General features: G+C 41.3%; 5 protein-coding genes across 6 annotated transcripts; 1 reads left to right on the plus strand and 4 right to left on the minus strand.

The window, feature by feature from the left end:
* Positions 1–220: 220 nt before the first annotated feature.
* Positions 221–1,073, plus strand: LOC112171950 (protein SENESCENCE-ASSOCIATED GENE 21, mitochondrial). The gene is made up of 2 exons (XM_024309075.2): positions 221–494; positions 624–1,073. Exons 1-2 carry the CDS (start codon positions 433–435, stop codon positions 847–849), a joined length of 288 nt encoding a protein of 95 aa, XP_024164843.1. The 5' UTR covers positions 221–432; the 3' UTR covers positions 850–1,073.
* A 3,317-nt stretch (positions 1,074–4,390) lies between these two features.
* On the minus strand, positions 4,391–5,166 carry LOC112171949. The gene has a single exon (XM_024309073.2). It carries the CDS (start codon positions 5,047–5,049, stop codon positions 4,549–4,551), a length of 501 nt encoding a protein of 166 aa, XP_024164841.1. The 5' UTR covers positions 5,050–5,166; the 3' UTR covers positions 4,391–4,548.
* Positions 5,167–6,065: 899 nt separating this feature from the next.
* LOC112168936 (uncharacterized protein At5g01610) lies at positions 6,066–6,696 on the minus strand. The gene has a single exon (XM_024305871.2). The coding sequence runs from the start codon at positions 6,657–6,659 to the stop codon at positions 6,162–6,164; it is 498 nt and encodes a 165-aa protein (XP_024161639.1). The 5' UTR covers positions 6,660–6,696; the 3' UTR covers positions 6,066–6,161.
* LOC112168935 (uncharacterized protein At5g01610) lies at positions 6,070–8,017 on the minus strand. The gene has a single exon (XM_024305870.2). The coding sequence runs from the start codon at positions 7,766–7,768 to the stop codon at positions 7,262–7,264; it is 507 nt and encodes a 168-aa protein (XP_024161638.1). The 5' UTR covers positions 7,769–8,017; the 3' UTR covers positions 6,070–7,261.
* A 522-nt stretch (positions 8,018–8,539) lies between these two features.
* LOC112168934 (exocyst complex component SEC15B) lies at positions 8,540–12,344 on the minus strand. Of its 2 annotated transcripts, XR_002924463.2 has the most exons (3): positions 9,822–12,344; positions 9,059–9,165; positions 8,540–8,696 (listed from the first exon to the last, which is right to left on the minus strand). XR_002924463.2 is itself a non-coding variant. In XM_024305869.2 (1 exon), exon 1 carries the CDS (start codon positions 12,213–12,215, stop codon positions 9,813–9,815), a length of 2,403 nt encoding a protein of 800 aa, XP_024161637.1. In that variant the 5' UTR covers positions 12,216–12,342; the 3' UTR covers positions 9,611–9,812. The 2 variants fall into 2 exon arrangements, 1 of the variants encoding a protein (XP_024161637.1); XM_024305869.2 differs by lacking the exons at positions 8,540–8,696; positions 9,059–9,165 and having other exon boundaries at positions 9,611–12,342.
* Positions 12,345–15,035: the final 2,691 nt, after the last annotated feature.

Consider the following 15,035-nt stretch of genomic DNA (forward strand, 5'->3'; position numbering starts at 1 on the left):
CTTGACGTTGACTCGGTTTTCTTTCTCAATCAAAACTTTCCCTCCAATTTCCAGCCGTTGATCCCTTCTCGAAAACACTAATTTGGACGTACCTTTCATAAAAAGAAACGGAGCCGTCTCCTCTCATCTCCCCCCACGTGGCGCCAATTTACTGGCCCTACCGACACCCACTTGCCCGTTTCTCTGCTTCTCCCTCCCCTTTATATACCCCCTCCCCTCCTCTCTCTGAAACCATCTTCGCATTTCCATTTACAGAGAAACCGAGCCACACACAAAGAGATCCTCCTCTGCCTTCTCTAGCTGCTGTGGAAGTTGAAAGCTTAAACGTCTTTCTCCTTCCGCTTTTAACCTCTCCGCAGTAGCGTTTTTCCGGCTCCGGGGCTCTCTTTGAGTTTTTTAATTTCCGATTCCAACCCGAGAAACAAAGAAACAATGGCTCGCTCTTTCTCCAACGCTAAGCTCGTCTCCGCTCTCGTCTCCAACACAATCGCCAGGTACAGAGATTTTCCGAGATCTTAAAAAAACAAAAACGCTAATCGCGAATAGCCTTCCTTTAATTTCGATATGTTTTATTGATTAATTTATTATTAGTTAATTAATAACGTCGTTTAATTGAATTTCAGACGTGGATACGCGGCGGGGTCACCAGGACTTGCGGCGGTTAGAGGAGAGGCTGCTTCTGTGTCTAGAAGCGTAAACTTGGGCAAGAAATCAGGTGAAGACAAGGTGGGGTCTGCCTTCAAGGTCTCGTGGGTCCCCAACCCCAAGACCGGAGTTTACGGACCTGAGAACCGCGCCGATGAGATCGACGCGGCCGAGCTCCGTAACGTGCTCTTGAAGAAGCATTGAATTGTTGAGAATTGAAAACGAAAATGGGGTGAAAATTTTCTCGTGGTTTTCTCGGAAGCACGAGGAAATACGAGGAATGGGCTGTCGGCGGACTTGGCCAGATTTATTATAAATATGTTGTAATAGCTTGTTTCCCTCGTCCTCTCCTCCTCTATTTAGGGTTTACATGTAACCTTTAAATTTAATTTTTGCAATAAAATTAAACTTATATTCTTAGAAATGAATCTGTGTTTGAACGGTCAATTACGTGGAACTGGATGGGGAATTTTGATAGGAAACATAGATGCACATCTTTTCTTTGAGCATATCCAGTTTATGGGGCCTTGCTATATATAGTTCCTTGTTGATTGAGATGTCTGAAATTCGAAGGAACAATTGCCTCGAATGGGAAGGTCAAACTAATTATGGTGACTTGGAATTACGATAATTAAGGTGCGTGCACGTAATTGAAATTCAAGGCATAATTAAGCAAGTCATTTGCATAATCATAGTTTGGGACCTGTAAAGCAATTTCAGTGGTCATGACTCGTGACCGTCACTATCTGGCGTTCTAGGCTTCTAGCTAGATCTAATGCTTGGAGGATTCGCACGTTTGGCCAATAAACGTAAATGATATAATCGGTTATTGGTTTGAATTGAGGCATCAATGTTCTAAAACGCTATAGACTAATATGGATCATCCCTTAACTAGAGGAAGGGTCGAGTCAATATAATTTTGCCCAGATTGATTAAAGATTTTCAATGTGTTGTAGGGTTTTAGAGATAAAATGTTCGTAGAATTGTTTCAAATTAAAAGTTTGTGTAATAGACAGATTGTATAAAATGAGTCGAGAATGTTATCTTTTATCTTAGATGACCTTATTATATTAAAAAATATTCTTGTATCCGATCATTAGGGTTTAAATGGACAACTGGACAAGGAACATGGTTGTAGCTCCCAAGTTGGCAAGGTCCAACTATAAAACAAACTACAAATTGGGTGCAATGCATGGAGCATCATTGATAATTTGATGCAAAAGGATTGATTGCTTTGCTGCTATTGAATAATTGGGGACAGAAGAATATGGCAATTTGGTGGCCATAAACTAGTCCAAGATAATAGAATTATTAGTGTTAGGCCTATAGACTATTGATAGATACGCGTCTGTAACCTAATTTAATTAGGAGCAAATATAGGGTATCAATCACTGTGTCTGATCACTTTGTTTGCCAACTCCATTCTCATCCGAAGATATAACAATTAAAATTTCTGGGTAGGTCCTAAACCTGTGATGCAAGCTTAAGCCAGACGCGGTGAATTGTCGACTCTTTCCTTTGTTTTGTTTCCTTTGTCTCATGACTTGGGATGATTGTAATCTTTCCATTATTGTTGTTTGGGCCTAATTTTTTGGCTTGCTGGGCTTTGCCTCGTTTTAATGAAGTAATTCAGTTAAAAAAAAAAAAAAGACCTAATCATGCAGCGATGACCAAAACAACCCGTCGAGCTCTCAAGGGCCAGGCCAAGCAAAAGCATCGTCAACATGGATACTGACGTTACGTTCCATTAAGTTCTGGTCTGACCACAATTTGTTTGTTTTGTATATGCTTTGCTTCCAGATGAAGAAGAAGAAGCAGCAGCAGCAGCAAGACAAGATGAATAGCAAAGCAATGATATATATTATAAAATTGGAGAGAACTACTTTCGGCTCCGATTTTGAACTTTTGTATTCGCTGTCTTTAGGAATCTATTGGAGAAACATTGCGGTCCGCCATGAGAAAATGTTGCGGGAAAGTGCTGCATCCAAACGATTCTCATCATCTTATATGTCGTATGGCGTGATAAGAGAGATATAGAAAACCATTGTTTTCATAACGGGGATATACAAGCTCTTCCCAGGTTATACACACCACAACAGTACTCAAAATAGAAAGATCTGACCAAATAGCTTTCCCCCAATCAGGACCGACTTTCAGCTCCTGGTTCATCACATGAAATGCATTGTGCCAAAAATAAGGCGTAATGATTATGCAGAAAAAGCAAGAAGATTAAGCATTTTCAGATAACGGTTGACTGCATCAATTGTTTGTAAATACTATATCACCACAATTTCTAATAAAACCCAAATCTGGAACCATCAGTGCAGACTCAGATCTTCTGGTATCCAGATTTGTGGGTTAATCATTCTTCCACATCAATTGCGTAAAAGACTAAAAACCTTTCCAGGTTGTTTCCATTCCCCGTCCATTATTCTGCTAGGCAATTCAACAAGGAATCATATTCTTTGATAAAAGACTACAATTTCTGTGCAACTATAAAAATCATGTTCAAACTCAAATTTAATACCTGTACGCAAAAAAAATTAAAACAAAACTCCAGCCTGCATAGGTTGTCATTCTCTCCCACTTGGAAGTTCTAAACGCTCCAGTGAGCAAAATATCTCGCAGCAAACCGTTATTCTTCCATACCAAAGTCACTTAAAACTTAAAAGACAAGGGACTGCACAGCAAATTACCTTCTCTTCATTCCCCAAAAGTAAAAGAATATTTTATTTTGGTTCGTATTCACCAATTACTCAACATCTACAGAGATACTTGTCACACTTCCCCTTCATCTCAAAGAGTATCATCTTCAAATCTAACTATAAGTCTATAACATAGTGCAGATATCCTCTCAGTGAAATTACTTAACCCATATGTCATAGGACATTTCCTTCCTAAAGGTTTCTTACATCTTGCGTAAGCATCTAAGCCAACATTGATAAGAGAGCATTAGGATTAGTACTTCTCCAAAATAGGCAGTGAAATACAGAAACTACTTTACACTCCGAACTTCACGGTTTCTGTCAATTATGTATTGAATTTATTCTGAAACCAATATATGCAGTTTTCTTTGCCTTCTAATGTATTACACATCCAGCATATTGTCAAGTATATGAAACCAGTTCACATCTGCAAATAGCAATTACTAAGGTATGTCCAACAGCCCTATAGACCTTCCAATTTCTATCGGCCGTGAACAGCTAACCAACTTAATCCCAAAGAAGCCATTTTCACCGGAGTATCAGACTTCCAAAATCCCTTAGCATGCTGGTGAGATTCAATAAAACATCACCGTCCAGCAAAACATTGTTTTATACTCAAAGCCTAAATCGTCATTACAAACTCTTAAGTACCTAATCTAAACCCTAAACCTTTCCAAAGCCTCAAACTTCCAATAAACAAAGCAACATGTGACAAGTCTTTCCATCAGCACCTAACTCAAAACACTTTCATCTATCTGTAGATAGAGCAAGACAACAATGAACAGGCATTCCCTACAATACATCAATAAGAGCACGCATCCTGATTCAGTTAAAAGAAAACTTACCTCCTGAAACTGAATATAGTGGTCTTTTAGCTCTCATTGCTACCAATCACTATAATAAACACATCTCAACCTCTCTGCAACTCCCTTAAGCTTAATTGATACACAGGACAATTACTCCCTCAATTCATCCTATATAACAGCAACTGTTCTATTCACTCATTGAAGCATAGATTACTCCTAATTCCTCCCCAAGAATCACAATCCAATTTTCTCAATTTATTTCCACAACCATAAATGCAAACAAACACAATTATAGCAAAGCATAAGAACTAAACGCTTTCAAAATCTTTAAACCATAATCAAACACCATTCGAATTGTATAACAACATCTCCCTACAAATCCAGTTTCTCATTCAAATAGAAGAAACCAGAGATTTTTTCATCTTAATCTTCCTTACTTGAGGCGGCGCAGGGCTGCAGTTCAATCCACACCCGCACTGCGGACACTCGTAGAAATTGTCAATCGGAAACGACGCCGAAGCGATCCCCACCGAGAAATCCAGGTCGTCGCCGCTCCGAGACACCTCAACGATATTAAGCCACAGGAACAAGACCTTGACGCTGACTCCGGTCAGGTCCTTGAGCCTGTTCTCGGAGATAGTGCCGGTGATGGTGGACTTGTACTTGAGCTGGTACGAGCCTTCGAGCGCGAAGCTACACGCGCCGTCGAAATAGGCGGCCCACTTGCCGGTGCTCCGGTCGAGGTCGTAGCCGGTGACGCCCTTGGGGAGAATCCCCATCGGGAAGTTGAAGTCCTGGATGACGTCGTAGGCCGACCGGGTATCGTCGTCGGCGACGGCGAAGGAGAACGGTGAAAGGAGGACGAGAACGGCGAGAATGGCTGGGAGAGACATGGTTTTCGTCGGCAGGGGAATCTACGAGTTGGGAATTCTATTCTTTTTGGGATTTTCCGGGAAATATTATTGGTAGGGAGAGGCGGTTGGAGTTGACTGACAGCGAGGGAAAGAGAAGAGAATGGTGTTAGTTATTGATACGGTGACGTATTGCTGTTTTAGGTAGCTGAGGACGTGGTTTTGTTTTACCTTGGCAAACCACGTTGTGGTCAAGAAAGGCGGGTCTCAGATTTCGATGTTCACCAAAACTAGGAGTTAGGGGAATTACATTACGGAATTCGTAATTTTCATAAGAAAACAAAATTAAGATTCCTTACAACCCAAGATATCATAGCAGTTTTTTTATTGCACCGAAGTTACCCCATTCCAGCTATAACTATAGAATTACCAATATTACATTGAGAATTACAAAATTAGCAAATTCATACGGTATGAGGTTATCAAAAATGTTCACCTAGTCAGTTATTGACCAAGAAAATAATTCTCAATCACTCTTAGATGTAAATCCAATGGCAGAGATAATTATTATTAAGTTGAGGTGTTTTGTTTTCCACCATTTTGGATGTAAATCTAAGGGTTGTTGAGCATAAATTCTTTGGTCAGCAACTGACCAGATGAACACCACTGATGAAGTTATTTATCTTTTTAAATAATATAACAGTATGATTATAATAAATTTTGTTGTTGATGTCTTTACTCATTTCACTCATAATCTTTAATTTGACAAAATTTGTCACTTTGGATCTCAACTTTGACCATTTAACTCCGGGTTATGATGATTGATATGCTAATATAATTTCTTTCCTAGGCAATAGTACAAAAGCTCATTTGCCAAAAAATAAAAAGGAAAAAGAACAAAAGCGATTACACCTTACAGGTAGATCGAGTAGCTGTTAGGATGTGTTTGCACTTTCTACAACAACAGTTCAAACCTTTATAGACTTCATTGTGAAGCCTCACCTACCAATTAGCTTATAGTCAGTCTTAGCTTCATAAAGAGAAACAAGCAACGCTAGTGAATTAAACAAACCCATTTCACTCGTGAAAATCTGTTACAATGCTACACTGAATCTCAAATCACACTCGGTTCGAACATAATTTTGAAAACTGACTTAAGCAGAGGACACTAGTGACTGATCATCAAATTTGATCTTCCTTCCGTCCACATTGACACAATCAAATCCACAACCACACGTCGGACTCTCCACGAAATTACTGACGGCAAAGTCCGCGGAGGCGATCCCAACAGAGAACTGGATCTCATCGTCGTCTCGAATCACTGTGACAATGCTCAACCACAGGAACAGCACCTTGACCGTGATACCACTCAAGCTCGAGATCTTGTCTTTGGTTATCACACCCGTTATGGTGGACTTGTACTTGAGCTGATATGAATCTATTGAAAAGGTACAAGAGCCATTCAAATAGACTGAGAATTTACCTGTGGAATTGTCTAGCTCGTAGCTTAGTACGCCTTTGGGAAGAATGCCTACTGGGAAGTCATACTCTTCGAGAGCTTCGTAAGCGGTCAGCTTGTCCTTGACAGAAGCAGATGGGGTTGAGATTGAGAAGGAGACCAGAAAGAAGAGTATTAGGCCTAGTGTTGCCATTAGAGAGACGGGATTTGGTTGGAAATGCAAATCTGTTTCTCTGTGCTAGGTAGAGGCAGAACTTCTTGGTTGGCTGAAGCCTTGACTGTTAGGTTACTGTTTGTACCTAATGGCAACAGTAGCCGTTGGAATGAACAATTCTTGCTGAATCCATTTTATGCCAGGAATTTGACAGATAGAAAAAGCATATTCCATTTTATACGACCGAATGCATGCATATTGCATGATAGGATCAAACAGAAACTCTCAAACATAAAAATTGCACAATAGGGCAGTGAGATTTGATTAAACAGTAAATTAGACTCACCAGTCAAGATACACCTAACCACTAGCTCAAGACTACTCCCTTCACAAAGATACACCTAACCACTAGCTCAAGACTACTCCCTTCACAAAGATACACCTAACTACCTAAGTCCAAAAATGATATAAAAGCTTAGCTAGAACTATTGTCATCCAATTCTCGGGGAAAAAAATCAAAGATTAGATATAACTATACTAAACATGCTGAATTAGATCCTTGCATGTAAAACACAAGTGTCATACTGCATTACATAGCAATATACAGAAACGTAGCGCTATCAGCAAAACACTCTTTGCACTCAGTATGTTCTGTTTGGATATGAAGGCAGGACAGTGCTCAACTGGTTACAATCCAATCCACACCCACACTGAGGACGCTCCTCGAAGTTGTTGACTGGAAAATTTGCCGAAGCAATCCCCACAGAGAACTGCAGCTCGTCGCCGTCATGAACCACTTCGACAATGCTAAGCCAGAAGAAGAGCACCTTGACACTGACGCCCTTCAAATCTTTGAGCCTGTCTTTGGACAAAACACCAGTTATGGTGGACTTGTACTCGAGCTGATATGAATCTTCAACAGAGAAGCTGCAAGTTCCGTTCAAATAGGCCGAGAACTGGCCAGTTTCTGTGTTCAACTCGTAGCCTGTTACTCCTATGGGAAGAATACCAATTGGGAAACCATATTGTTGAAGTACTTCATAGGCTGATGGATTGCCAACTTCGCAGTAGGCAAAGGATGAGAGAATGATGAGTAAGGGAAACACTGTCAACGGGGATGAGGCATTTCTACGAGATAAGGAACCCATTATTTCCTGCTCTGAATTTCTGGATGGTGTTTGGGACAGGTAGAAAATGGAGGCAAAGCAATAGGGGAATGACGAATTGATCTAAGGGACTGATCAATGGCGATGGTTGAGTACTTGTGCATCTCAGGCAACTAGATTAATGGTTTTCATTGCATTACTGAAACTTATCTCTTCTCATGAGTCCAGAAGGTGCCAGATTCCGTTTGATTGGACATATCTCCATCAGATGACATTTTAGACTACTGGGCTAAAATTCTTAATTGGTTTAGCAAATTGTGCTTTAAACAGTCACCACTAAAATGGTTTGGGGCCGTTTGGGCCCCCGTCGGGAACGCAAGGGTAACATCTTAGAAGACGCATGTATGGTTGTCAGCAGATAGTGATTGGTGGGGGATTTACCCAAGTGGATAGTGATAGTTAACGGAATTGTGGAAAGGCAAATTAGAACTTGAGACCTTTGAATGTGAGGATGAATATGTAAGTGGTAGCCATTAGAGGTTAGGACTACAAAATTCCAACCGCACTGTCTCGGCCGAACCGAATTTTCTTACTAATTGGGAACAGTTAAGGCTTTCAATCAAGCGATGTTTCAGTGTTATTGTACGGCCAAGTTTTAACAGTAAATTTGTGCACAAGGAAAAGAGTGTTGAACATAAAAAAGAAAAAGAAAAAGAAAAAAAAAAACTGTGATTATAGGTTGTACAATATTAATAGTCAGCTTTGCCAGAGATCAACCATATTAATAGTAGGCTTTGCCAAGATCAAGCAGACATTATTGAGAGGCATTGTGAAACTCTATCCCGAACCAGCACACCTATTCTGACAATTAATCATATAGGTAATTATTCCTGAAGATTCAATATTATTCAATCAGTGTTCTGATGTGAATTTGCCAAATACAGCCAATTGGGGGTCATTAGGAGAGAACCTGTAGGGAAAATGCTAAATTGTAAAACACTTCCAAATCTTAAAAATCCCCAAAAGAATATCACACCAAAGCAAGTTGGTGATGGTCTTTACAAAAGTGAACTGCAAACACCCCTCCAAAACTAATATTTGACTCTTAGATAAAGAAAATAGCATCAATAAACTTGTTTCAGTTGCCAAAATAGTAAAAGAAATTACTAGCAGAGGAATTCAAGGCAATAAAAGCATAGATGAAGACCGATTGGTAAAAACCTTAATAACATTCGAGGGAATATATATCCATTGGGGTCCTGAATATGTCAGCTAGTGTAAATAATCACCTATTTCTGAAAACAAAGATGAAAAACAGCTCTTGAAACTTACGAAGACGGCCGGACGCCAATTAGTTTTCCTGAGGTAACTTAAAAGGTTATCACCCTTTGCAGGATCTTCTAAATGGTCAAAACACACGTCCATAGGTTTTATGCCATCTGCAAATAATAAGTACCAGGAACAAAATCTTGACATAAGACAGATGATTCAATAGCGTTAACCATGAATTTTCATCTCAAATGCATACATCGAAACAGAATCATATAACAGTTGAAATAGAATAGCTTTAGTGGAAGGGCAAGTAAAATGGTTCAAAAAGGAATTTATATAACAGAAGCAATATCATATCCTAAACCGATAGAGTATGTGATTCGAGAACCCAGATTTATGAGGATATCGAGGACAACAGACTAGTAAACTGAGAGTTACAGTACACCAGCCTAAAGGCATTCATATGAGAAAGCCAGCTAGCTCCTCTGTTGACTTCTCACTATGTTGACATGTCAAATTAAATTTCCATTCTCTTTCAAGACAAGCTTAGTGGGCAGTTGCAAGCATTTTATTTATGTACATGAAATTTAAAGAATAAATGCAAAATGCTTATAAGGCTCAAAGAAATCATCGATACAATAACGAATCAGCAACTATGAAACTGATACATACAGAATTTTCTTTGCACATCAACATATTCAGCAGGCAACAATTGGCAAAGGGGAAAAAACAAAGTCAACAGTAAACAAGCCATGAAGTAACTCCAATCACAATCAACAATGGGTAATGATCATACATACAGCTATGTAACAGATTAACTCACATCCTTGAGTCTTTTTATCAACAAATCTAGAGATTTCTTCTTTGGGTTCTGCCTGCTTCCCCTGCTTCCAAAAGTTCCAAATAGCCGCTCTGAAGGATCTCTCAATTTTTCTGAAATAATCACTACTTTTCTATAATCCAAGTTATTATAACTCCTCTCCCTGATTACAGGATTAAGAAAAGTCTCTGGATTGTTGCTTAAGAGTAAATTAACCAACTGCCTTGACTCAGCAAGTGCCGATTTCAACTGATTTGCATCCTCCTCTGACAGTAAAGGTGCTTGATTATCTGCAAAAGATTCGAATACCCGAATGTCCACATCGATGCTCATAATTGCATTTACAGTAAACCTCTTAACTGAGTCCCCAAGTAAAGCCCCAACTATCTTCTCCGATATATGAGAAAGAACATCTTGTATAACTCGTTTAAGAACATTTGGTGGCAATATCTGCTGTGCAGCGGAAACCAGAGTTTCCAAATATATGATCAGCTCATTCACATACTCATTCCCATTCTGCAGAGTCTCATCAGCCATCCAGTTCACACTCTCCATCAGTGTCATGAACCCATCAACTTTTTGTTTAAGCAACCCTGAGAGAGTGTCTTCTGCAGCATCGCGGGCTTTACATAGCGGAAACTGCCTCCTGCCCCTCTCCACCATTCTCAAAGGAATGCCAGAAAGCTGAGCAGCATGTCGGAAGAAGAAATCACAAGCTCTCTCCATGACAGCCATATTAGCAGCCACCTGCATTGCCGGGGAGACCGCACTGACAGATGTATTGATAAGCTTCACAAGGGCGCCATCTAAATCCTCACTTAATAGCCGATCCAAATACTTCTTCACAACCTCAAAGAAATCAAGCTGCCCACCATAGGACATGAAACTCACAGAATCCTCAATAAAAGACCGCACAATGCGGCAACAATCAGGCACCGTAGAGCTAAAGGGTGCAACATAAGGAAAAGCTGGTGTGATATCAGAAGTCTGTAACTGAAACGAAAGCACATTCATGGAATACTCATACTCTTTCTTCATCAACATCTGATCAAACTTATCCGCAGAAAGCGCTTCCGTAATCTGCTTTCTACAATCCGATAATAGCAACTCATGGTACTTATCCCTGTGCTTGCTCAACACATCAAGCAAAGGATCAACCAAATATCCATACCTCCGCAAAGTCACACCTAACAAGCTCACATAGTCCTTAATCAGCAACAAATGGTTGGCAGTCTGCATCCTAGAAAATTGATCCTCTAAAACTGAACACATTTTACTCACAGCAGTCTCCCACAGATTCTCAACCTCCAATTTCGATATCAATCCACCTCCGGTCCTCACAACTCTATCCTCCACAATAAAAAACCCGGCGATTTGCGCAAAGAAAGTCTGATGAGACTCAAGAAACGGAGTCATGGAAGATACCTGAAAATCGGAAGTGAGCTGAAGCTTGCGATTTTCGAAGTAATACTGCTTAAACCGGTCCTCAACTCCCAGAGTCTGGTGTATATGATAGGCTCTGTACAATGGAGTCAAGTCAACCCCTTCGCCATTGCTACTATCATCTCCAACCGGATCTTCGTCCTCCTCCTCCAAAGCGTAGACACAATCTCTAAGGCTGAGCCTGCTCTGCTCCTCAGCTTGGCGCTGCTTGATTCTCAGATCCTCCTCTCTTTGCCTGGCCGACGAAGCTTGACCGATCGCCAATTGACCTAAATTCCGGCACACCACTCGGATCTCCACCAGCCAATCGTTGAAGTCCTTCATCACCTTGCGCTCGATTTGCCACCGAATCTCCGGAATCTTCTTCTCCAGCATCCGCTTAATCGTAGACGACGGCGTTTTGTCCAGGAACACGCACTCGATTGTGTCCACACACTTGAGCGCCATGTAGAAGTTGCCTCGGGAGAGGTGGTAGTTGGATCGGGAGCAGAGCTCCATGAGCCGAATACAGTTTCGGACCGATTGGAGCGCCAGGTTGACGTTTCGGCAGACGTTTCGAGCTTCAACGAAGGCGTCGAGTGACGTCAGCAGCGGCAATCCGACGGCCTGGAGCTTGGCGTTGGATTCGGAGAGAGAAGACTTGAGGGAGTCCACGTCGGAGAGGAGAGATCGGAGGTCGTCGACGGCTTGGATGAAGTCTTGGTAGTGGGCCCGGCAGACCTCTTCGATTTCGGACTCTTTGGAGCGCGAGAAGTGGCGGAGGTGGAGGAGGAGGGTCTCGGGTTTCCCGGAGGCGAAGGCTTTGCGGACGAAGGGGCCGACGTCCTCGCCGTTGGAGATGGCGGAGGAGAGGAGGAGTTGGTCGAGTTTCTCGCCAGAGTCGCCATTATCGGCGGCCGCCGGAGCCACTTTACGGCGGGATTTAGTGGAGCTCATCGTGGGAGTGTAGGCCATCTCGGGCGGAGGGGATTTAGGAAGAATAGGGGGAGAGGGATGGAGGGAGGGTAGTTATTTGGACAGCTGGGGAAGATATGGAGGAGTTGTTGTTTGACGGAAATGCCACTGGAAACGTGGGGGTTGTGGGAAGGTTTTCAGGACTTTAGGGGCTAGTTTAGTAAATTGGTGACATGAAAGATCGACGGCGCGATCAGAACGGAGTTTTGTCTGAGGTACACGGGGTACGCTAGTTCAGCTGGCAAATTTATTTATTTTCCATATTTTGAGAAATACGGTGGTATTTATGTAGAGTTATTTCATAACCTAAACAGAAAGCTATTGCAATTGGGAACAACCAAATTAGGAAAGTAAGCAGGTCATTTCTTGGAGAAAAAACTATAAAAGTCAATTAGACTCTTAAGGTATGGAAATTGTTCTATGCACCGACGGTGTAAGTGACCCAACCCTTATAAAATAATCTCAACCCTTGATATTTATTATCAACTTTATTTTTAATAAACAAAAAGTGTATCTAATGCAATCTAACCATTCATTTATGTTGGTGCAAGTGTACGGCGGTGCTCTGAATAATCTCTCCTTAAGGTATTGTATTAAAGATGATGTTGCACTGTCAACGAAACGTATAAGGGTGGCAAGCATTAGGGCTGTAAACAGGCTCGATACAGCTCGTGTTCGACTCGTATTCGGCTTGATTTTAGCTCATTCGGCTCGTGTTCGTAAGATAAATAAGCTGAGCTCTAGCTCAATAATAAGCTCTACAAAATAACGAGTCAAGCTTGAACAATAATATATTCGGCTCATCTAACTCGTGAGTAGCTCGAGTTTGTTAAAACTCAACGTTGTTTTAGGGAGTCAGAAATTGAGAGGAAATTGTTGTGTGTTCTCATTGATAATAGGGGCCTCTTTATATAGAGGATTACAATGCATAGAGTTAGAATCATACAAGGAAAGATAATCTCTAGATTCTTCTAATTAAACCCTATTACCACTAGGTCAAGTAACCTAGAGTTTGGGCCAAACACAAATAGAGATATCCTTAAACACTCCCCCATGTGTTGTCCAAACGCAGTGCTTCTCTTGTTGCATCGTTAAAAACCTTGCCGAGTAACAAAAACCCAGTGGGACAAAAATAACATCGGTCAAAGAGGAAAAAGAGCACAACACACCCTTCACGATTCGAGACGAACATGTAGACATCTCCCCCTGATGTCTGTGCCTCCCCCTGATGACTACGATCATGGGAGTTCAGATAATTTCCGCAAGCCAATTCTTGCTACATGTTTCTCGAACGTGGATTTGGGCAATGACTTAGTAAACAAGTCTGCCTCATTGTCCTCAGATCGAACTTGGTTCACTTTGATCTTGAGGAGCTTCTGTTGTTGCTGATTATAGAAGAATTTGGGCGATATGTGCTTGGTGTTATCGCCTTTGATGTAGCCTTGCTTCATTTGTTCAATGCAAGCAGCAATATCCTCATAAATGCTCATTGGCTCATCTGTGGTAAACTTCAAACCACAATTGCTTCGAACATGCGTAACTATGGATCGAAGCCATATACATTCACGAACTGCTTCGTGAAGAGCAATAATCTCTGCATGATTCGAAGAGGTAGCGACTAAGGTATGCTTTGTAGACCTCCAAGATATCGCGGTCTTTCCCATGGTGAAAACATAACCAGTTTGGGAGCGACCTTTGTGTGGGTCAGAGAGGTACCCAGCATCAGCAAAACCTTCCAAAACACTTATATCATTTTGGGGTGGGGAGATGGAAAGCGATCCACCATATGTGGCATCCCTGACACTAGATGAGTCCAAATCCATCTTCTCTCTGTAGGGATAGAACGAGCCCATATCAATCGTACCACTTAGGTATCGAAAGATATCTTTAACACTAGTCCAATGGCGTCGTGTTGGCGCTAAGCTATATCTAGCTAGCAAGTTCACAGCGAATGAGATATCCGGTCTTGTGCATTGTGTTAAGTACAATAATGCGCCTATTGCACTTAGATAGGACACTTCTGCCTCTAGCACTTCTTCATCGTCATCTTTTGGACGGAATGGATCCTTCTTTGGATCAAGACTATGGACGACCATTGGGGTGCTTGAAGGCTTAATCTTGTCAGTGTTGAAACGCCTAAGCATCTTTTGGGTATAAGCTGATTGATGAATCAAGATACCATCTCTACGGTGCTCAAGTTCTAAACCGAGATAAAACCGTATTTTCCCTAAATCTTTCATCTCAAACTCGTATTTCAAGTGTTCAGCGGTTTCCCTTAACTCTTTAAGGGTGCCAATTATGTTCATGTCATCAACATAAACCGCTACTATTGCAAATCCGGAACTTGTCCTTTTTATGAACACACATGGGCATAGTTCATTGTTGACATATCCATTTCCAATCAAGTAGTCACTTAGACGGTTATACTACATCCGTCCGGATTGTTTCAATCCATATAGTGAGCGTTTCAATCTAATCGCAAATGCGCTCCGTGGTTTAGAGCCACTTGATTTGGGTAACTAAATTCCATCTGGAATCTTCATGTAAATTTCCGTATCTAGATCCCCATATAGATACGCAGTAACCACATCCATAAGCTGCATGTTCAGTTTTTCAGAAACTACCAAACTGACAAGGTAGCGGAACGTAATGAAGTCCATTACAGGAGAATAGGTCTCCCCGTAGTCGATTCCAGGGCGTTGTGAGAAGCCTTGCGCCACAAGGCGAGCTTTGTATCTTACAATCTCATTTTTCTCATTACGCTTTCTAACGAATACCCATTTGTGACCAACTGGTTTAGTGTTGGGCGGTATTGGTACA

Source organism: Rosa chinensis, chromosome 6 (genome assembly GCF_002994745.2).
Source record: "Rosa chinensis cultivar Old Blush chromosome 6, RchiOBHm-V2, whole genome shotgun sequence".
Classification (NCBI taxonomy): Eukaryota; Viridiplantae; Streptophyta; class Magnoliopsida; order Rosales; family Rosaceae; genus Rosa; species Rosa chinensis.